Raw genomic sequence first — 22670 nt, 5'->3', positions numbered from 1 at the left:
TACTTCATATTCTGCCTCAGCACACATCTGCTCGCAGCAAACCAGCGTCACACTCTCCTCGCTCAGAAGCCTTTTGGCGATGGTGGACGCCGTGCGACCCAGCATGTGGTGGCGGGCACGTCCATCACCACAGGCTTTGTGCTGACCTCTGTACCAGACACCATAGCTACAACCTCTCTGTAAGTTTTTCAAGGCCTAACGTGAAAGTGAGGAATGGGCGTTAGATGCGTTATGGTCTTTGTGGTTGGTCTTCAGTTCGCTGGTTGAGAGCGTATCTTTTTGCACGATTGAATCCAATTGATTTTTTTTTTTTTTTTTGCCATCTGGCGTGAGACTTTTAGCCACGAAGAAGCTCTTGCCAGGTCAATAGATAGCCATTGTTCAAGCTTACTCATTAGGTATTTAACGTGTCAAAGTTCCGACAGAAAAAAAAAAAAAAAAAAAAAAAAAAAAAAAAAGGGGAAAACACGCGACACGAATGCACACTAAAAATTGAGGATTAGGGTTAAGGTTTTCTTTTCTTTCATTGATGCAAGCATATTTGTTATCTACGAGATCCGAACATTCTAAGATTTTTTCAATTATAAGTAAAGCAAGTGTCTTTATATCAAAAAGCTTATAATGATATATTAAACTCTTTATTCGTGAAAGTTGAATCTTAAACATTTCAAGTACAATGCAAGAATAAATATAAGAAAATCTCTAACCGCACAAATGAGAATATCTTATTATTTAATTAACTAGAATGATAAGAAACGACAAAACGGGTAAAATAGGAAATAATATGTGAAATTTGTGATTTAATTTTGGGTTTTATATATTTAGACACCGTATATTACCCAGCTGGTTTTGAGTTTAAAGTAATTTTACACAATGTTTACGTAAAAGAATTAAAATTAAAAAAATTCTAATTATCTATTTTCACGTATTTTCACCATTTATCAAGTAAACATATTAGACATGTTTTCGGGTCTTCTACTATTGTAACCCGGTATGGTTGTGGTATCCAAATTTAACAAGGGGGTGCGCACAATATTAATACACTAACGAACTCTAACCACAGTGTGACAGTTGTCAGCATGAAGCGCTAAGTGTAGCGATCAAGAATCCAACGGATGAGAGATTTTTCAGTGTGATCGGAATACTGATGGTACATCATGTGTTTTTATATAAACGGTGCGAAATTTTATGTTTTAAGTTATTAAATTTTTATCACACATACCCACCATTTACATAATGATACTTCATTTTGTGTTTCCACTGCACTTAAAAATCTCTCCAACGGACAGGGACTTTATCCGAAGGTGCACACAAAATTAGTACACTAGTTGGTTTCCTTTCGCGTACTTTGCCGTTTCCATCCCTTCGACAGCAAACCACCACGACCTCAGCCGTCGTCTCCGGCGATCCATTCGAATCTCCAATATCAACAGGTCTTTACCTCCGATTTGATTAATTTCATCGTTCAATTTTTCATCATTATTCCGCAATTCAATCTCCCAATATTGATGGATTTAGGGCTTTATATCTGAATTATTGCTGAAATTGTATGATGGGTTGAATGCAGAGAGAAATTTAGGGAAATATGAGCGATGTATTCGAAGGGTACGAGCGCCACTACAGTGAACTCTCCGCCAACCTCACCAAAAAGTGTACGGTAGCTGGTGCTCTCGATGGAGGTAAGAAATTTCTCACTTTTCCATTTTTTTTTTTTTTTAATTTTTGTGAATTTAATCATATGTATGGTTGCCCTGAATTTGGATGATTCATGTTGTATTTAATTGTGCTGATGACATGGATTTTATGAATAAAGTTTGAGTCTTTTTGTTGGTGGCATAAACCTGATGAAGGATCTTAATGTATGTATTCGATTGAATTAATTATGCGAGAACCGAGTTTCCGTTGGGATTAGTGTGGATATGTGTCTTTTGGATCACTAGGACTGCTAAGTTTCTCACTGTTGCCGCTTTGCCGCAAAATTATGCTTCTTTATTTGAGGTTGAAAAATTATCAGTAGCTGTAGGTTTAGTGGACTCAAAAGATGGGAAAAGTCTTAGGCTGATAGAGCTTCCACTGGCTTGAGTTATGCATAATATGTTAATAATGGTTGTTTTTAAAATGGGGAGAAAACAAGAAAGAAAAGGACTGAAATGCTCGAGGCAATAGGATCGGGTCTTGGATTGTGCAGTGTGTCTCTTTAAGTTTTTCAACATTTGAATGGAAATGAAACGGATGGAAGGAGGGTCGGTTCTGAATTTTGTGGATGTTGAGTATTGTAGGTACAAAGATAAAGAGAAAAGGGGTTTTAATTCATTTCATGCAATAGATATATTTCCCAAAAGAGCATCTTGATTCTTACCTGCAAACTTCTATCTATATAAAATTGAACTTAAGAATAATATTTCAAATTGTGCTCGTTAGGAGTTTAATCATACTCTTAGTCTTCTTTTTTTACTTCTTGTTCTTGTTGTGAATGCGTATATTCTCCCTTATCAAGTCAAGAGATATTTATGGACACTACTGTCTCTATTATAATCTCAGAACAAAAGAAGCAAAAGGTTACTGAAATAAAGGCTGGAATCGATGATGCAGAATCTTTGGTAATTGATTGAACTATTCTCTTTGGGAGGATTTTATTTTTTGGTTATTTCTTTCTACTTGGTTCTGATGTGCTGTTTCTTAAAAAATTTCAGATCCGGAAAATGGACCTCGAGGCAAGAAGTTTGCCACCAAATATTAAGGCTGTGCTTCTTGCTAAGTTGAGGGAATATAAGTCGGATCTGAATAATCTGAAAAGCGAAGTTAAAAAACTTGTATCTGGAAACGCATATACATCTGCCCGAGATGAGTTGCTGGAATCAGGCATGGCTGATGCTCTGACAGTATGTCTAAATCCTTTTAGCTTTTTTTATTTTTCGAATAGTTATTTAAGATATTAAATGTGATTCATTATTTGGTAGTGAGTTTGTGATGGGTCTTGGTATATATTTGATATGAAACGTGGAGTTCTTCTACTTTTTTGAGGAAGATTTCACTTTGGTGTGCTATTTTAGTTATCTCATTCCAATTCACTTGCTCGAGCAATAGAATGAGTGAACATGATTAGTTCTGGTTTGACTTGATGGTCACTTCACTTGTTAATTTGAAACAAAGATGCTTGAAACAACAATGAATATTTGAGTTTGAAAATTTGTTCTTCACTGGGCACTTTCGTTTTTGTCATAATTATTAGTCTTTCCTTTATTTGTGATAATTGATGATATTATTGTATGCTTTCCGTAACTTGATTTGTGTCTTAAGCCTTCTGCTCTCATCCTTTCTTGATATTGTGGATAAATGTTTTTACAAGACTAACTGACTAATGAAAATCCAATAGGCATCAGCTGATCAGAGGTCAAGGCTAATGATGTCAACCGAGAGATTAAACAAGTCCAGTGATAGAGTTAAGGACAGCAGAAGAACCATGCTCGAAACAGAAGAGCTTGGTGTTTCGATCCTCCAGGATCTGCATTCACAGAGACAATCACTGTTGCATGCTCATACCACAGTAATACCTTTTGAGGCTTTATATTCATTTTACGGTTGTTTTGATAGTCTTTCCGCAAACAAGTTTCTTTTCCATCTCTCGTCCTCTTATGTTTAGTTTCAGTATACATGCCTTCTCTTCCTTGAGTAATGTTTAAAAATATAATGATGTGCATCTGGACTCTGGAGATTATCACCTTACGAACATGATTTACTCAATCTTCTTTTCACTATTATTAGTGTTAGTCTCTCAGGAGAGTGATGTGCGGCATGTGTCTATGTGTATCCATGGGCCTGTACTGAAAACAAGTTTTTCGAAAAGAGAAAGTTATTGATATAACTGCTTTGGCGAGGGCGATGATCTTCCTAGAATGGCATTTCATTTATCTAACTGTTTTTTTCCTTTTGCTGCAGCTTCATGGAGTGGATGACAACATAGGGAAAAGCAAGAGAGTTCTGACTTCCATGGCAAGGAGTATGAACAGGAACAAGTGGCTTATTGGCACGGTTATTGCGGTTCTTGTCATTGTGATCGCCTTGATCTTGTACTTCAAACTTAAATAAGCCAAGACGTTTTCGCTTGTTGAGCTTGTGGCTTTTCAAACGAACAGATTTTCATTTCTTGTTTCTCCTTATTTTTCGAGTGTGCAAATTGAGTTTGTCAAGATGGAGATCCTTGATTGTGTAGTAATGGAAACATATCGATACGTTCCAACATTCTTTATTGGTTGTGTAACTTGTGTTTACCATTTCTGAGTAAGACAATACTTCCCACCTTCCCAATAAGGAGGAAAGTCATCCGTCCCATTAACGTGACGTCATTTTTCAATGTAAACGTCATAATCGAAATGGTTCATTCTCTTATAAACTTATAAGAAAAGAGCGTTGCTGTGAACTTATGACTTATGTGTTCTGTTTGTCCAAAGTTCCAAACATAAGCTTTGCCTCTCTCAGCTTATGAGATGGCCAACCAACACTGGCTTGGCATCACTCCCCACCATCCACCTCCGTTCTCTCATCCGAGCATGCACGCGCCAATCCTCCATCGGTGTTGGCAAGAAGCTCCAAGCCGCCATTATCACTGGCGGCCTTGCCGCCTCAGTAGACTCATTCCTTCACAATTGCCGCCTCCATTTCCATGCTGCACACGCCCGTCCATTCTTTACACGCAAGCCGTTTCAATGAAATTCCCCACTCGCACAAAGACGCAGTGGACTGGACCGTTCTCATGGGCTGCTTTGGCCGCCACGGAATGCTCCAATCTGGGCTTCGTTTGTTCTTCGAAATGCGAAGCGACGACGTGAAGGTGGACGATGTGGCATGGTTTGCTTGTTCAATGCGTGTGCTCGGCTGGGCAACGCTGAAATTGGGGAGCAAGGACATGGTTTCGCGGTGAAGGTGGGTTTGGATTCTGGTATCAAGGCCTGCAATGCGGTCATGGATATGTATGTCAAGTGTGGTCAATTGGGTATGGCAAGACGGGTGTTCGAAGTGATGGAGGAGCAGATGTGTAGTGTCGTGGACTGCGATTTTGGACGGTGTGGTTAAATTGGATGGTGTTGGAAATGGGAGAGTGTTGTTTAAGCAAATGAATGAGAGAAATGAGATTGCTTGGACGATCATGATTGTTGGATAACTAAGGGCCTGTTTGGGATTGAGGTGATTAATAAAAAAGCTACTATGAAAAAAAGCTATGAAAATTTTTTGTGTTTGGTAAACTTTGGAAAGCAGCTTTGTTTCAAAGTTGAGGGTGAAAAAAAGCTCAAAACTAGGAGATGACAAGAAGCTGCAATTTGCAGCTTCCAACAGCTTATTTTCACCCACACACGGGTGAACAGTGTACATGTTTACAAGAAGCTGCGATAACGATAAGAGAGTTGGGGGAGATGGGTCAGGGCCTGAGCTGCGGAGAGCCTCGTGAGAATGGAGTCTTTGGAGCTGTGGAGAATGGGGATTTGGGGCTTGTCGGAGCCATGGTGGAAGCTGACCCAAGTGTTTTGGAGCTGAGCAAAGGCCGCCGCCGGCTGTCTGCTCTGCATGTCGCCGCAGCAAATGGCCGGATCGAGGTGGGTTTTGGATTTCATTGATGGGTTTTCAATGGATTTTAATTTTAATTTCTGTTCATTAATGTTCTTGATGGGATTAAGTTTAGGTTCTGTCTATGCTGTTGGATCGGTCTGTTATCAATCCGGATGTGGTGAATCGATACAAACAGGTAATGGGATTTTGTTATTGATGGTTTTTGTGAACAAAGATTACTTCTTTCTGCATGCTTTGGATTGGATTGCTTTGTTTTGAATTTGTTCTTCCCATTTTCTTATGTGGTGTAGACTCCGTTAATGTTGGCTGCGATGAATGGGAATATCACCTGTGTCCAAAAGCTTATCCAAGCAGGAGCAAATGTATGTTCAGATTACTTTTTTCTTTTTTGTATACAGTTTTTGTACTTAAGTTATACTGATCAGATCCTGATATTTGGTTTTTTTTGTTGTAATTGTTCGATTTTGATGTTTGATTCCCTGAATGGAAGAACTCGTCTGCATTACGCTGCATACTATGGCCATTCAGACTGCCTTCAAGCCATTCTTTCCGCTGCACATTCCACCCCTGTTGCAAATTCTTGGTTGGTCTTTCTTCACCCTGTCTCTCTGTCTCTCTCTATGATGATTGAAGTTTAATCTTACATAAAATGGCATTGGCAGTGGATTCGCGAGATTTGTGAACATAAGAGATGCAGGTGGTGCAACCCCATTGCATTTAGCAGCCCGCCAAAGACGGCCAGAGTGCGTTCATGTTCTTTTAAACAATGGAGCTCTTGTTTGTGCTTCAACTGGTGGATATGGGTAATTATTTATATATTGTCTTACTCATGTTATAGCTGCACTGTAATAGTTTGCCAATTGGATTGATAGAAGTACCATATGCATGCAGCTACCCTGGAAGCACACCACTTCATTTAGCTGCTCGTGGTTTTCGCCAATTGGGCTTATCTGCGAAAGGTTTTCGCCTCTTGAAGAAATGGTTTTCGGGTTTTCGGGCTTATCTGCGATAGGGTGACGAGCAGTTGGGTTCACGCTTATGCTTTAAGGACAATGGAGAATGAGATTGACATCATGGTTGGCACAGCATTGGTTGATATGTATGCGAAATTTGGCACAGTAGACACTGCGTTAAAAGTTTTTGAGCAAATGCACCGAAGGAACGAAAGGCGAAATGGAATGCTTTGCACAGTGGTTTGGCAATGCATGGAAGGGGAAAACTAGTTCTGAATATGTTTCCTCAAATGCTCGAGGAAGCCAAGCCAGACGAATTAACCTTCATTGCTTTGTTGAGTGCTTGCAGCCACTCGATCCTTTTTGATCAGTGCCGGCAATGCTTTTATAATCTCCAAGCGTTACATGGTGCAACACCTCAGATCGAACACTCTGCGTGTATTGGTGTATGGTGGATCTTCCAGGCAGGGCTGGTAATTGGAAGAGGCTGAAGTCTTGATCAAGCAAATGCCAATGCCTCCGAACGAGGTGGTTTTGGGTTCCCTTCTCGGTTCTTGCAGAGTCCATGGAAAGCTAGAGCTTGGTGAAAGCCTTCTGCAAGAGCTGGTTCGAATGGATCCCCACAACACAGATTATCACGTCCTGCTTTCCAACATGTAATGCTTAAGGAGGAAGGATAAGGCAAACTTACTGAGGCAGGACTTTAAGTATAAGAGTTTAAGAAAGCTTCCCGGAATAAGTTCAGTTTATATTGGTGGTCAAGTTCATCAGCTCAGTGCAGGCGATACGTCGCACCCGAAAACAATGCAGAGCTACATGAAGTTGGATGAGATGATATAAAGACTGAGAAGGATCAATGTTGGATGAGATGATATAAAGACTGAGAAGGATCAATGGACAAACACAAGAAAAAGATTGCAGGAGAAATGAGGAAAGGAGAGTGAAAATCAATACTTTGTCGGTTCATTTAAAGCTTGTCAAATACGCAGACGTGGATTAAGTTGGTTGTGGATTAAGTCAGTTAGAATAATTATCTCACACGAGACTGAATTTATATCGTAATAGAATAAAGTAGTTTTTTATTTTGGTTTTTTAGCCAAAATGATCTCTAAGATTGACATAACCCCTCATTTTTTGTCTCTTTAGATTGTTTACTTTCAATTATTTTAGTCATTCCATGAAAAATCTGTGTTGAGTATTTTTGCCAAATCAATCCTTCCACTTAAATTTGTGGTTTCTTTAATTTAACGGAGATTTTTCATAAAATGACCAAAATAATTGATAATAGACAATCTCATAAACCACTTATATTGATCTTAAATCTCAAAAACTAAAGTGAGAAATTATGACAAGTTCATAAAGTATTGTAGCTAAAAAAGTCTCTAATATTTCTCGTCGGAATAGTAGTTCAAGATATCTCTTTATGCAAATACGAATGCGGGGTTGCATATGTGATACATTGATTATATAACTTTTTCCAATACAATAGAAAGGAAGCCCTAACGGGGGATGTAGCTCAAATGGTAGAGCGCCCGCTTTGCATGCGGGAGGTACAGGGTTCGATCCCCTGCATCTCCATTTTTTAATTTTTTTTGTTATTTTTATTAGGCAAATTCTTCCTCCTCTTTTAGCTGCCTCTTAATTTCTTAGAATGTGTAATTTTCATACTGCAGTTTTGAGCTTCTCTTTTTTGAACTTCTCATAATCTGCTACTGCTAGCAATATCGCATTCGACTTCAGATCAGCCATCACCGTCTTGACGAGCTGTTTCAGTCAAAAACATTGATTTGGTTATTATATGTATTTGCCCCTTAAAGTTCATCAAACATATATCATGGCAAGGTTTTGAAGAACTCACGGATTCTGTAATACTTCGCATGGTATTGTTCGGGACCCAAGCAAGGAGAGGTGGTACAATGAAGCTTAAGTTTATGTCAAATATGTTTTTGAGCCAGCTTTGTGTTCCTTGTCTATCTGAAAATATGGTTCCTTTGACGCTGAGGTTGATGTCACTTGGATCATACCCAGCAATGCCTCGGATTTCCCATCTAGTCTACACAAAAGAAAAAAAAAAATGTCAACGTATTAAGTGGGATCCCGCTCCATTATAGCTGAGAAGGATCCTTATCGACAACATATCAACAGTTGTATTATTGTCGATATAACATGAACAACATATCAGTGGTGGATAACAACAATAATATGTATCCATTCCATCTACAGTTGAGCGGGATCTCGGCTACAAAGAGGATTGTGTGTGTGCGCGCGCGCGCATGTGCGCATTATTGATTATGGTGTGCTTACAATGTCAAGCTCAATAATCTTGGAGATGTGGTGAGGAACATGAGGAGGGTAGTCTTTCCCCATGGATTTGCATCCCAACTTAACATATAATGCAAGGTAGACAGACAGGAACAAGACTTGCATGGCCGGCATGTGAATTCTCCACTCTTCCTGCAAAAACACATCCATTCTTAAACTAGTTAACTGGGAAGCCTCCCTTCTCCCGGGAGAAAATCGAGCTATCGTTGTCGGATATTTCCTTGTGTATCTCTCTTTACGTGACCACTTAACGTTCTAAGGGGATACACGACCGGTTACAAGACAAAATTTTCCTTGTCATTTTGTCATTAATTAACTTTCACCCAACTGATAAAGGATGACAAAGAACTGAGAAGAAGTTCAAATGTGCATAGAAATTTAGGATATAGATTAGATTAATATTTAGCACAAGAAAATAGAACATTAGGCACCTCGTTTGTTTGGGTTTTCGCTGTGTCTGGAAAAATCGCTTTAATAACCCTGTGTTCATCGTCCAAGTATTGATCAAATGAAGCCTGCAAGTTATGCAAGAGCTTGCTTCTGTGAGTGATTGTTCTTGTGTTTAAGAGAGAAAGTGAGAGAAAGAGAGAGAGGTGAACATATATAGTACCGCAGGGGACTCATTGAGAGGAGCATCAAATGTATATCTGAAGTAGAAGGTTAAAGGCTCCCTATGCTGCTTGGTCTTCTTCAATTTTAACACTGCCTCGGCACGGAAAATCCTCTCCTGCTTCTTGATCGGCTTACCCTTCACATTTTCCGGCCCGAAACACATTCCTCTACCAGGACAGAACGAGGGTTGGCAGTGCCCTACAGAAAAAAGACCACCAGCAGCAGCAGCAAACTCACCCATTTTCCTTGACCATATTACACTTGAGCTTAATTTTTATATCACATTTTTCTTCAAGGTTAGGTGGACATATTTGTTTATATCACATTTTTCTTCAAGGTTAGGTGGACATATTTGTTTATGGAACAAGGCAAGGGAAAAAAAGTCGCAGCATCTTCAATCACACTTCCTTCCCATCTGCCATCAGCTCCACGTGTTATTACTGCATGCAGCAATTGCTTCTGCATTGTGCTCTAAGTCCGCATTTTCGACTCTTACCATACGTACGCAAACATGGTTTTAAGCACCTTTTTTGTTTTGCTGGGATTCTAGAACCCTAGTCCGGGAGATGGGACGGAATGCCCGTTTTTCTAATGAATAATGCTTTGTCACATCATTGCTGCCAACAAAGCATATTAACATGTTATTGATGCATTTCTGACAATTCATTCTATACAAGAAAACAAGCACCCCACGTAAACACCTGTTTTTGTAATGAACAATGCTTTGTCATATAATTGTTGCCAACAAAACGTATTGACATGTTATTGATGCATTTTTGACAATTCGTTCTATACGAGAAAACAAGCCCCCACACAAACGCCCGTTTTTGTAATGAATAATGCTTTGTTATATCAATGTTGCCAACAAAGCGTATTGACATGTCATTGATGCATTTCTGACAATTCGTTCTATATGATAAAACAAGCACGGTACAGAAAGAATTTCCAAGCATTTCCATTTCACTGAAGAGGAAGGTGAGAATATAAAATACGCCACTCACTTTGCTTGATTACTAAATTGAAAAGCGGTTAAAGATGAAATATTTTCGACGAAAAATCTTTTGCACATGAAGTAGGGACGTGAAAGATTTGAAATATCAAATGTGTGACTATTTATACCAAAACCCTAAGCAGAGAATATTGATTCAAGTCTCGAGAGGTTCATGTGGGGTGGAAGCCAAGTACAAATTGGGGAAGTGCAATTGATGGAAGTGGATAAAGGTTCTTACGCAAGCTCAAAGATTTAACATTTTTTTCCAATTGTATATATGTGATGGTGTGATTGGTGATGGTGACTGGTTAAGCCTAGGACAAGACTTCCATGTCCCCTAGTCATAACATGTAATAAATGTTTTTTGGATGACGAACTGTTAAATGGTGTCGTTTAAGATTAAAAAAAAAATGTAATTGTCATTCTAAAAAAGTTATTTAGTACAATAAGTCTATAACAACTTTGTAAAATATAGGTTGAGTATCATCTTAGAGTTGGATTTACATCGGTTGGAGGTCGAACGGAAAAGGATTTTTATCATCACCAGATAAGTAATAACATAAACTATCCATGTTGAAGGCCAAGGATGAAAGTGAAACCAAAGAATGGAACAAGTTTATCAATAGAATAAATTATAACAACGGTCTCTTAATTTTAACTCAATTCGGCCATGGATATGTATGTCAATTGTGGCCAATTGGGTATGGCAACACGAGTGTTCGAAGTATTGGAGGAGCGGAGTGTAGTCTCGTGGACTACGATTTTGGACGGTGTGGTTAAATTGGATGGTGTTGGAAATAGGAGAGTGGTGTTTGATCAAATGAATGAGAGAAATGAGGTTGCTTGGACGATCATGATTGTTGGATATCTAAGTATTGGGCTTATCTGCGAAAGCTTTTCGCTTCTTGAAGAAATGGTTTTCGGGTGTTTCTGGAAATTGAATTTTGTCACCCTTTGCTCATTTTTATCAGCATGTGCACAATCCTGCGATAGGGTGACGGGCAGTTGGGTTCACACTTATGCTTTAAAGACGATGGAGAATGAGATTGACATCATGGTTGGCACAGCATTGGTTGATATGTATGCGAAATTTGGCACAGTACACTGCGTTAAAAGTTTATGAGCAAATGCACCGATGGAACGAGCAATGCATGGGAGGGGAAAACTAGTTCTGAATATGTTTCCTCAAATGCTCGAGGTAGCCAAGCCAGACGAATTAACCTTCATTGCTTTGTTGAGTGCTTGCAGCCACTCGGGCCTTTTTGATCAGGGCCGGCATTACTTTTATAATCTCCAAGCGTTACATGGTGCAACACCTCAGATAGAACACTGTGCGTGTATGGTGGATCTTCTAGGCAGGGCTGGTAATTGGAAGAGGCTGAAGTCTTGATCAAGCAAATGCCATGCCTCCGAACTTGGTGGTTTTGGGTTCCCTTCTCGGTTCTTGCAGAGTCCATGGAAAGCTAGAGCTTGGTGAAAGCCTTCTGCAGGAGCTGGTTCAAATGGAACCCCACAACACAGATTATCACGTCCTGCTTTCCAACATGTAATGCTTAAAATGGAAAGCAGGATAAGGCAAACTTACTGAGGCAGGATTTTAAGTATAAGGGTTGACGAAAGCTTCCCGGAATAAGTTCAGTTTGTATTGGTGGCCAAGTTCATCAGCTCAGTGCAGGAGATATGTCGCACCCGAGTACAATGGAGAGCTACATGAAGTTGGATGAGATGATATAAAGACTGAGAAGGATCAATGGACAAACACAAGAAAAAAGATTGCAGGAGAAATGAGAAAAGGAGAGTGAAAATCAATACTTTGTCCGTTCATTTAAAACTTGTCCGCAGATGTGGATTAAGTCAATTGATTAGAACAATTATCTTATGCGAGACTAAATTTATATCGCAATAGAATAAAATAGATTTTGATTTTGGCTTTTTAGCCAAAATGGTTTCTGAAATTGGTATAATCCTCACTTTCGTCCATAAGATTGTCTGTTGTCAATTATTTTGGTCATTCCGCGAAAATTCTCCATTTGATATTTTTGCCAAATCAATCCCTCAAGTTGAATTAGTGGTTTGTTTAATTTAACAGAGATTTTTTTTCACAAAATGACTAAAATGATTGATAATGGACAATCTCATAAACCACTTACATTGATGTTAAATTTCAAAAACCAAAGTGACGAGTTATGACAATTTCATGAAGTATTGTAGCAAAAAAGTCTTTAATAGTTCTCGTCGGAATAGTAGTTTAGGATATCTCTTTGCGCAAATAGGAATGTGGGGTTGCATATGTGATACATTTATTATACGACTTTTTCCAATACGATAGAAAGGAAGTTCTAACAGGGGATGTAGCTCAAATGGTAGAGCGCCCGCTTTGCATGCGGGAGGTACAGGGTTCGATCCCCTGCATCTCCATATTTTTTAATTTTTGTTATTTTTATAGGCAAATTCTCCCTCCTCTTTTGGCCGCCCCTTAATTTCTTAGAATTTACTGCAGTTTTGAGCTTCTTTTTTTTGAACTTCTCGTAATCTGTTACTGCTAGCAACAGTGCATTCGACTTCCGATCGCCCATCATCGTCTTCCTGAGCTGTTCAATCGAAAACATTGATTCGGTTACTATATGTACTTGCCCCTTCATTTTCATCAAACACATATCATTGCGGGGTTTTGAAGAACTCACCGATTCTGTAATGTTTCGCATAACATTGTCTGGGACCCAAGCAAGGAGAGGTGGTACGATGAAGCTTAAGTTTATGTCGAATATGTTTTTGAGCCAGCTTTGTGTTCCTTGTCTATCTGAAAATATGGTTCCTTTGATGCTGAGGTTGACGCCACTTGGATCGTACCCAGCAATGCGTCGGATTTCCCCTATAGTCTGCAAAAAAGAAAAAAAAAATGTCACCATATTAAGTGGGATCCCGCTCCATTGTAACTGAGAGAGATCCTTATCGACAACATATCAACAGTTGTATTATTGTCGATATAACATGAACGACATATCAGTAGTGGATAACAACAATAATATGTATCCATTCCATATACAGTTGAGCGGGATCTCGGCTACAAAGAGGATTGTGTGCGTGTGCGTGTGGACATTATGGATTATGGTGTGCTTACAATGTCAAGCTCAAGAATCTTGGAGATGTGGTGAGGAACATGAGGGGGGTAGTCTTTCCCCAAGGATTTGCATCTCAACTTAACATATAATGCAAGGTAGACAGACAGGAACAAGACTTGCATGGCCGGCATGTGAATTCTCCACTCTTCCTGCAAAAACACATCCGTTCTTAAACTAGTTAACTGGGAAGCCTCCCTTCTCCCGGGGGAAAATCGAGCTATTCTTGTCGGATATTTTCTTGTGTATCTCTCTTTCACGCGCTTATATTTAGGAGTGGACAAATGGGTCCTGAACCTGTATATCGGGACGGGTCCAAATTTTTAAAATTCAACATGGGACGGGACGGGCCGGGTCCAGGTTTATAGCGGGGTGGGGCGAGTCCAAATACTTGAAGAAACGGGCACCCGGCCCGAACCAACTATTCAATACAAAACACTGATTTCCACCCCCAGTATGAATTTGAACCATTGGACTGGAGTGCCGGAGCTCCATAACATCGGCACTTTTTCTTCTGCAATTTCGCCAGAGGGATATAGAACCTCCTTCTCCGCCATCACTCACTTTCCGATACAAATTTGCAGAAGGTGACAAACCCAAATCGATCCAACAGAAAAGCAGAAAATGAAAAGGAAAAAAAAAAAAAAAAAAACAACGATCTTTATCACCCATTCTTCAAATCCAAAAGACCCAATTGAAAATAAAACCCAAATAGATCCAGTTATCCCATCAGATCTCAGAAATTAGACAAATTGAAAAAACCCCAGCAAATCTTAAAGATCTCTAGCAGGTCTCGATCTCGTTGGCAACACGGAGGATCTGAGCTTGAAGGCGGTGGTGGCCGCACTCCTCAATCCGTGGAGAAGGTGTCGGTGGTCAACTCATCTTCTTTGTTCTTCTGTGATTTCCATTTTTAGGATTGAGGGTTTTGCGATTGGGGGAGAATCCCCAATCTTTGTGTAGGGATTGAAAGGGTTAAATGGGAACGAGAGACTTGAAGATGAAGAGAATTAGAAGGATTGCATTCTTGTTGCCATGATCCGACATCTCCTTGAACGATCGAGAGAGCTTATGAAGAAGAGAAAAAAAAAATTAACAAAAAAAAAATCAACAAAAAAAATAAACACAAAAACCAAAAAGAGGCCTGGCGGGATTAGGTCTGATTCTTGTATTAAAATTTATTGTACCCGTGTCAGCCCAGCCTGTTTATTTTAAACCCGAATCCGGTCCAGTACCTTCAAAATTAGGCCCAACCTTACGTATATCTCTCTCTTTACGTGATCATGTAACGTTTTAAGAAGAAACACAACCGGTTACAAGACAAATTTTCTTCTCATAATTTTGTTATTAATTGACTTTCACCCAACTGATAAAGGATGACAAAAACTGAGAAGAAGTTCAAATTTGCATAGAAATTTAGGATATAGATTAGACTAATATTTAACATAAGAAAATAGAACATTAGGCACCTTGTTTGTTTGGGTTTTCGCTGTGTCCGGAAAAATCACGTTAATAACCCTGTGTTCATCGTCCAAGTATTCATCAAATGAAGCCTGCAAGTTATGCAAGAGCTTGCTTCTGTGAGTGATTGTTCTTGTGTTTAAGAGAGAGAGAGAGAGAGAGAGAGAGAGAGAGAGAGAGAGAGAGAGAGAGAGAGATAGGGAGAGATAAATATAGTACCGCAGGGGACTCATTGAGAGGAGCATCAAATGTATATCTGAAGTAGAAGGTTAAAGGCTCCCTATGCTGCTTCGTCTTCTTCGATTTTAACACTGCCTCGGCACGGAAAATCCTCTCCTGCTTCTTGATCGGCTTACCCTTCACATTTTCCGGCCCGAAACACATTCCTCTACCAGGACAGAACGAGGGTTGGCAGTGCCCTACAGAAAAAAGACCACCAGCAGCAGCAGCAAACTCACCCATTTTCCTTGACCATATTACACTTGAGCTTAATTTTTATATCACATTTTTCTTCAAGGTTAGCTGGACATATTTGTTTATGGAACAAGGCAAGGGAAACAGAGTCGCAGCCATCAGCTCCACGTGTTATTACTAAATGCAGCAACTGCTTCTGCACTGTGCTCTAAGTCAGCATATTCGACTCTTATCATACGTACGCAAACATGGTTTTAAGCACCTTTTTGTTTTGCCGGCATTCTACGTGAGATGGGACAGACGTCCCTTTTTTTAATGAATAATGCGTTGTCGTATCATTGTTGCTAATAAAACGTATTGGCATGGTATTGATGCATTTCTAATAATTCGTTCTATAAAACAAGCCCCTTACGCAAACGTCCGTTTTTGTAATGAATAATGCTTTGTCATATCATTGTTGCCAACAAAGCGTATTGACATGTTATTGATGCATTTCTGACAATTCATTTTGTACGAGAACACCCCACGCAAACGTTTGTTTTTATAATGAGTAGCTTTGTCATATCATTGTTGTCAACAAAGCGTATTGACATGTAATTGATGCATTTATGATAATTCGTGCTATACGAGAAAATAAGCACCGTACGCAAAGAGTTTCCAAGCATTTCCATTTCACTGATGAGGAAGGTGAGAAAATAAAATACGCCACTCACTTCGCTTGGTTACTAAATTGAAAAGTGGTTAGAGATGAAATATTTTCGACGGGATGACAAATCTTTTGCACATGAAATAGGGACGTGAAAGATTTGAAATATCAAATGTGTGACCTTTTACCAAAACCCAAAGCAGTGAATATTCATTCAAGTCTCAAGTGGTTCAGGTGGGTTGGGAGCCAAGTATAAATTTGGGACGTGCATTTGATGGAAGTGGGTGAAGGCGGTTACGGTATCAAGCTCAAAGATCTAACATTTTTATTCCTTGGTGTGATTGGTGATGGTGCCTGGTGAGGCCTAGGTCAAGACTTCCATGTCCTCTGCACATAAAGGAATTAGATCCCATTTGGATTCACTTTACGGGAATTCTAAAAATTCTCACATCTTAACTATTCATTGTATACCGTGCAGTTAGAAATCATTTGATTTTTTTTATTTACAATTAAACACAAAGAATATCTGACGAAAACTGACAGCACAATATACAATGAATGACTAGAATGTGAAGATCCTTACAACATGGATTTGGAGATGATCCTCTTCCTAGCCGTAACATGTATCTATAAATGTGTTTTTGGTGACGGACTCGTTTACAACGATGTCGTTTAAGATAAAAAATAAAAAAAAACAAGTGTAATTGACATTCTAAAAAAAGTATTCAGTATTGTAAGGGTGTGTTTGTTTGGCGTCACTAACACTAGATATGACTAGTTATTACTGAAGTCATATGTTTGTTGCAGAGAGGGATTTGGTTTAATAGGACTTGCGTTTCGCTAGAAGGTCTTAGCCAGGCCCCCCAAAAATGAGAGGACTGCTACTCCCGTTTTCTCCTTCATACGCCAGCATCAGAAACCCAACCATGCCCATGATGCAGAAACCCATGTGCAACACCTAACCATGCCAGATGCAGAAACCCAAATGCAACACCTAAATCTCAAAACAATAACAACAATCCCAATAACAGTGTCTTGTGCACAATTTCAGCAAAGGCACGACGAAGCCTCTGTACAACCGACAATCCGACGAAGCATCTGAAAATTCTGACGAATCATCTGCACAATCCGACAAAGTCTCTGCAAATTGAAAAAAAAAAAAAACAATTTGAAAATTTTCTGGGTTTGATTTGAATTCTTCATTGTAATTGATATTGGAGAAATTGGGTACAATATTTGGATTATGGGTTGAAGTACATATTCACAATTTCCTAAATTGTTGATAGGAAATGAAATGAAAAGAAGACGAAAAGTTATGGGCGGTGCGAAGAAGACCGGGATGAAAAGAAAAGAAAGGTAGAGAGACGGGAGAGAGAGTGAGCCAAATAAAAAAGCATAGAATAGTAATAATAAAATATAAACAAGATAAATTAAAAATTGACAAAAAAAATATTTGAATTCCAATAATAATTTAGTTCGTGATTTAGTCCGGTACTGTATCTAACATTTCACTGCTTTTATGGCTTAGTCCAAGTCTAGCTAGTCAAATCTGAAATAGTCCGGTACAACAAACGCATCCTATAATAGCTTTCTAAAATATAGGTTGAGTATCGTCTTAGAGTTGGATTTACATTGAAGGAAAAGGAATTTTAATCGTCATAAGAAAAGTAATAACATAAACTATCCATGTTGAAGGCCAAGGATGAAAGTGAAACCAAAGAATGGAACAAGTGTATCTATATTATCCCGGATAAATCTAGCCAAAACAAAACATCAAGTCTTTGAAACAAGTAATTACATCGGGCGGGGTACGAAGCTCAAACGTTAAAATAATGTTTTGTTATATCATTGTTCCCAACAAAGCGTATTGACATGTTATTGATGCATTTCTGACAATTCATTATGTACGAGAAAACAAGTACCCCATGCAAACACCCTTTTTTGTAATGAATAATGTTTTGTCATATCATTATTGCCAACAAAGCGTATTGACATGTCATTGATGCATTTCTGATAATTCGTTTTATATGAGAAAATGAGCATTGTACGCAAAGAGTTTCCAAGCATTTCCATTTCATTGATGAGGAAGGTGAGAATATAAAATACACCATTCACTTTGCTTGGTTACTAAATTGAAAAGCGGTTAGAGATAAAATATTTTCGACGGTAAATCTTTTGCACATGAAATAGGGACGCGACAGATTTGAAATATCAAATGTGTGACTGTTTACCAAAACCCACAGCGAGAATATTGATTCAAGCCTCAAGCGGTTCATGTGGGGTGGGAGCCAAGTACAAACTGGGGAAGTGCATTTGATGGAATCCAGATTCTCGCCTGATTCTTTTCGTAAGGATTCTATAGATTCTTTAATTATGTTTGTTTATCGTATAAAAATTATTTTAAATAGTTTATTTAAAATTCGACACAAATAGTACCTGATAAAAACTGATCACACAATTTACAATAAATGAACACGATGCACGAATCTCTAAAATCCTCACCTAAAATATCCTTAAGAGGATCCTATTGGCATTTGATGGAAGTCGATGAAGGCGCTTACGGCATCAAGCTCAAAGATTTTACATTTTTTTTTTTTTTTCCAATTGGATGTATGTGACGGTGTGATTGGTGATGGTGACTGGTGAGGGCCGTGAGGCCTAGGACAAGATTTCCATGTCCCCTACCCATAAGGAATTAGATCTCTTCCGAATTCACTTTATGGAAATCCTAACAATTTTTACATTTTAATTATTCATTATGTATATGTAGTAAAAAATTATTTGTTTTTTTTTATTTACAATTAAACACAAATAATATCTGACAAAAATTAACCTTACGATATACGATCAATAGCTAGAAAGTGAAAATCCTTGCAAAATAAATCGGAGGGGATCCTCTTCCTAGCCATAACATGCATCTATAAATGTGTTTTTGGTAACGGACGACTGTTTATAACAGCTTTGTAAAATATAGGTTGAGTATCGTCTTAAAGTTGGATATACATCGGTTGGAGGTCGAACGGAAAAGGATTTTTATCATCACAAGATAAGTAATACCATAAACTATCCATGTTGAAGGCCAAGGATGAAAATGAAACCAAAGAATGGAACGAGTTAATCAATATTATCATGGATAAATCTAGCCAAATCAAAACATAAAAGTCTTTGAAACAAGCAGTTACATCGGGCGGGATACGAAGCTCAAACGCTAAAAATGGCCTTGTAACGCCTCGGGCGTCTTGAAATAGCTACAGTGCATATCTTATTCTTTCGTCGTAAAATGATTTCAGTATACTCGACCAACTTTATAGGGAATATTTCCCATGTTTTAACTCCTAGGCAGAATATGGTATTCTTAGGGCCATTCTCTGGGCAAGCCAAGGCCTTCCCGGATCTGGGTCGATGAAACGATGCTGGAGGAACTGGTCTGCTTCCTCGTCTACCAGTTCTCTAGCCCATGTCACCCGTTTCGATGGGCAACTACCCGGTCCAAAACACCTGCAATTTTCATTCAACGATGCAAGCTTGTCAAACTCTGCCTCTACTCACGAACTCGAAAGAAACTTTAAATTTCAAAACAACAATCACTACTTCAAGAAGTTGTTACGCGCAAGAGCAGGTAACAAAGCCACAAGCTTGAGAACCCAATTAAGGTAAACATCTTTCCCTTCTCAGCTCTGTTTAATTTTCCTTTTAGGTACCCCACATGAACCATCTAAAAACAAACTAGTTTGGTTTGATAAGACACCACGTTCCTCCGAAGTTATTGTAGTCCATGTCCATCGTTTGGTTTGATAAGACAACGTTCCACCGAACGGAGGCACTGTAGAATAAAAGTACTATGCAGATGGACTAAAGTATGCATACCTGTATTCATAAAAGCAAGCACTTCGTTCATTCTCTGTTTTACCCCAATTATTCCATCCTACATGTCTGATGCATCCATCCATAAATGTATATGCAAAAACGACTCTTCCAAAAGGTCCCCACGGTCGTCCTAGATATGCATATGAAGTCCCACCATTTCCAGTGATTACACATCTGCAACAATTCAAGAAAACAGGGTTGGTTTTTGAAGTAAAAGAAAACAAATCATCAATCGTTCATCAATGAAGTACAAGAAAACACAACCAAGTTTCATAAGTCATCAAATGTTGCATTAGAAAGTATGGAACTCTAACTTGTATCAGAAAGACATAGGGAAACCGGAAAGTCAAGCGTCAAGAGAGTATCACGGCAAGATTTCATTCAAATATTAATTTTCCCGTTTAAATTATTATTATTATTAAGGGGAGGGGGAGGGTTCAAAACTACAACAACAATTTAGGGGACGGGGGAGTTTCGAACCCGGGACATATGGGTGGAAACCAAAACCCTATCCACTGGGATATTGGACCACATCCAAAAAATATTATAGCATAAGTATCATTATTGTCTCTTTTTCCTTTCGCTATTTTTGGTTGATAGTTACTTCTCCAAGAAAAGAGAGAACTAAACATGGTTCCATACAATTCAAGGATTCAATTGCTTATGTAAGCCACAAGCAACTTCAACCAAGATGGGCAAAAGGTTAGCAAACCAACATACCTTAAGAATACATATCCTGTTGTCTCCTGGGAAGATTTCCTGCTTTGGGCAGTTATGAAACCTGCTGACTTGCAGTGGATATGACAATGCTCCAGAAGTGCTGAGCTATTGCCGAAAATGAAGTCCACACTTCCTTCAACATAACAATCTTTCAGATACTGCTTTCCATAATGCAGGTATAGGGTATCCTGCATTAAAAGTCGAAAGGACCCTCCAATTAGACTGATAACTGCTCTACTTATCCTCAAATAGCTCGTGGTTACCCAGTAAAAACAGTAACAGTTTGTACCCAACAAGAAATTAAAGAAAATAACCGACTAATTGGGACAATGGGTATACCTGCCATCCAAGGAACCTGCAGTTATAGAAGGCACATCGATCAGCTGTTACTCTAATTGCCACAGCTTGACCCGATCCCTACCAAACAAAACAGAGGGAATAAAAAAGATAAACACAATGTTGAGAGTGAATGAAGTTCAAAGAGTGAAAGGAAAATTCGAAGGACTTTGTATTACTATAAAAGACATAAGTTTGTACATTTCCAACAACCTCTAACAACAAAGTTTAAACGTTCCACAACTTCTCTGATGACAAAGATGTTGGTTTTCAGAACCTTTAAAGTGTATTTTCGATTAAGAAAATGGGAGAAAGAGAGGCTTTTCGAGCTTCATTGCTCGCATTTTCTCTCCATTACCAAAAGTAACGAAAATGAGATTTTTGTGTTGGCTGAACGTTCCAAACCCGGTTTTCCCTAATCAAAACAAATCTGAAAAATCTCCTTGTCTTCCAATCATATCATCCTTTCCTTGGAAAAGGATGGGGATCCGGGAGATTCCGTGATTGTGTCCGTTCATCGTACAAATTAATTTAAAATGATTTCTGACCACGATGATGAACGGACACGATCACGGCATCCCTAGGAAAAGGATCTTGCGAGGATCCTTTTCCCCTTTCCTTCACTCCCAAATAAGATTTCAAAAACCTGGTTAGTCCAACAAAACTAGTAACTCCAACATTCGTAACACTCCACAGAAGAAAACCAAAACAAAACAAAACAAAACAAACCAACAGGTTCAAAATTTCAACTTCAGATTACAAGTTTCACCATGCTCAATATACAGAAATGCAATCAAAAGATGCAAACTTTGAACTATAACTAAATAATGAAACGAAATCAAGAACAGAAACAAAGCTAACCTCAGGAGCTGAGTTCTCAAAAGTGATGTTCTCTGCAATAAAATCCTCTCCTTCCACAATAGCACTCCCACACCCGAAAGTCCCAGTTCCGATCACCCGAGAAGCCTACCAAAAACCTACTACGTCAGCAAAACCCTTCATACACGTGTCGAAAACCCTACTGGGTAGCATAAAAAAAGGGTACTACCTCACCTGGTGGTGCTCGATTTTGGTGGCGGTGTTGTTCCAGGTGAGCACAGTGAGCTCCGGAGCCAGACCCGCGAGCGTGATGAGGTTCTTCGTCTTGGGCACGTACACCGGCTGCCGGTAGATTCCGGAAGCGACGCGAATCACGGTGCGACGGGTGTTGCAGAGAGGAACGGCGTCGATGGCCTCCTGCACCGTCCGGAAGTCGCCGGAGCCATCCTGCGCGACCCTGAGAACGAGGGCCGCCATTTCTCACGATCTGGGAGCTCTCCGAAGTGGGAATTTGTTAAAGTTTGTGTCTTTGCATGCAGTGGCGATTGGATCGATGGTCGCGAAGATTAAAAGCAGAGTATCGGTCCAGCCAGCCGGACCGACAGTGACAGAGGATCAGATAAAAAATGTTTAAAGTTTAGTTCTTGGAATCTGGTGATGTCGGCTTTGTAATGGGCCGGGTCCAAAGGGCCCATAGAAAGGAACATGTGGCCCAATACTCACAAGTTTTCGATACGGATTTCGACTCTGGTTAATAAGTGTATACGAGAAATAAAAACGAGTGTGAATAACATTACTCTTTGCAATTACATGGACAAAATGAAAACAAAACCCTCAAAATAATG

At 39.2% G+C, this 22670-nt stretch overlaps 2 protein-coding genes, 3 long non-coding RNA genes, 2 other non-coding genes and 2 pseudogenes across 7 annotated transcripts; 7 read left to right on the top strand and 2 right to left on the bottom strand.

Annotated features, from left to right (window-relative positions):
- Positions 1-1292: 1292 nt before the first annotated feature.
- LOC137740007 (vesicle transport v-SNARE 13-like) lies at positions 1293-4271 on the top strand. The gene is made up of 6 exons (XM_068479792.1): positions 1293-1433; positions 1568-1679; positions 2542-2600; positions 2694-2882; positions 3377-3547; positions 3940-4271. The coding sequence occupies exons 2-6, from the start codon at positions 1586-1588 to the stop codon at positions 4087-4089; spliced, it is 663 nt and encodes a 220-aa protein (XP_068335893.1). The 5' UTR covers positions 1293-1433; positions 1568-1585; the 3' UTR covers positions 4090-4271.
- Positions 4272-4404: 133 nt separating this feature from the next.
- On the top strand, positions 4405-7385 carry LOC137739328 (pentatricopeptide repeat-containing protein At5g15340, mitochondrial-like; annotated as a pseudogene).
- Positions 5391-5946, top strand: LOC137740008 (uncharacterized). The gene is made up of 3 exons (XR_011069123.1): positions 5391-5591; positions 5678-5740; positions 5856-5946. It is a non-coding gene; the product is annotated as an uncharacterized lncRNA (long non-coding RNA).
- On the top strand, positions 6027-6495 carry LOC137740009 (uncharacterized). The gene is made up of 3 exons (XR_011069124.1): positions 6027-6148; positions 6228-6368; positions 6457-6495. It is a non-coding gene; the product is annotated as an uncharacterized lncRNA (long non-coding RNA).
- A 638-nt stretch (positions 7386-8023) lies between the features above and the next one.
- Positions 8024-8096, top strand: TRNAA-UGC (transfer RNA alanine (anticodon UGC)). Its single transcript has one exon. It is a non-coding gene; the product is annotated as a tRNA-Ala (tRNA).
- Positions 8097-8382: 286 nt separating this feature from the next.
- On the bottom strand, positions 8383-9679 carry LOC137738874 (uncharacterized). Its single transcript, XR_011069067.1, has 3 exons — positions 9451-9679; positions 8823-9355; positions 8383-8571 (listed from the first exon to the last, which is right to left on the bottom strand). It is a non-coding gene; the product is annotated as an uncharacterized lncRNA (long non-coding RNA).
- Positions 9680-11101: 1422 nt separating this feature from the next.
- On the top strand, positions 11102-12231 carry LOC137739325 (pentatricopeptide repeat-containing protein At5g15340, mitochondrial-like; annotated as a pseudogene).
- Positions 12232-12788: 557 nt separating this feature from the next.
- Positions 12789-12861, top strand: TRNAA-UGC (transfer RNA alanine (anticodon UGC)). Its single transcript has one exon. It is a non-coding gene; the product is annotated as a tRNA-Ala (tRNA).
- Positions 12862-19175: 6314 nt separating this feature from the next.
- Positions 19176-22435, bottom strand: LOC137739635 (pectinesterase 31-like). Its single transcript, XM_068479276.1, has 6 exons — positions 22060-22435; positions 21868-21972; positions 21010-21087; positions 20671-20858; positions 19951-20124; positions 19176-19581 (listed from the first exon to the last, which is right to left on the bottom strand). The coding sequence occupies exons 1-6, from the start codon at positions 22300-22302 to the stop codon at positions 19419-19421; spliced, it is 951 nt and encodes a 316-aa protein (XP_068335377.1). The 5' UTR covers positions 22303-22435; the 3' UTR covers positions 19176-19418.
- Positions 22436-22670: the final 235 nt, after the last annotated feature.

The sequence above is a fragment of the Pyrus communis genome, chromosome 7, assembly GCF_963583255.1.
Source record: "Pyrus communis chromosome 7, drPyrComm1.1, whole genome shotgun sequence".
Lineage (NCBI taxonomy): Eukaryota > Viridiplantae > Streptophyta > Magnoliopsida > Rosales > Rosaceae > Pyrus > Pyrus communis.
Note: the sequence above shows the minus strand (reverse complement) of the source record. Positions and strands in the feature narration are given on the sequence as shown.

Coding starts and splice junctions, on each gene's coding strand:
- LOC137740007 (XM_068479792.1), top strand. CDS start 1,586: ATGAGCGATGTATTCGAAGGGTACGAGCGCCACTACAGTGAACTCTCC. Junction 1,680..2,541: donor AGCTGGTGCTCTCGATGGAG/GTAAGAAATTTC, acceptor TTATAATCTCAG/AACAAAAGAAGCAAAAGGTT. Junction 2,601..2,693: donor TCGATGATGCAGAATCTTTG/GTAATTGATTGA, acceptor AAAAAATTTCAG/ATCCGGAAAATGGACCTCGA.
- LOC137739635 (XM_068479276.1), bottom strand. CDS start 22,302: ATGGCGGCCCTCGTTCTCAGGGTCGCGCAGGATGGCTCCGGCGACTTC. Junction 21,088..21,867: donor TTGAGAACTCAGCTCCTGAG/GTTAGCTTTGTT, acceptor TTTGTTTGGTAG/GGATCGGGTCAAGCTGTGGC. Junction 20,859..21,009: donor GCAGGTTCCTTGGATGGCAG/GTATACCCATTG, acceptor CTTTTAATGCAG/GATACCCTATACCTGCATTA.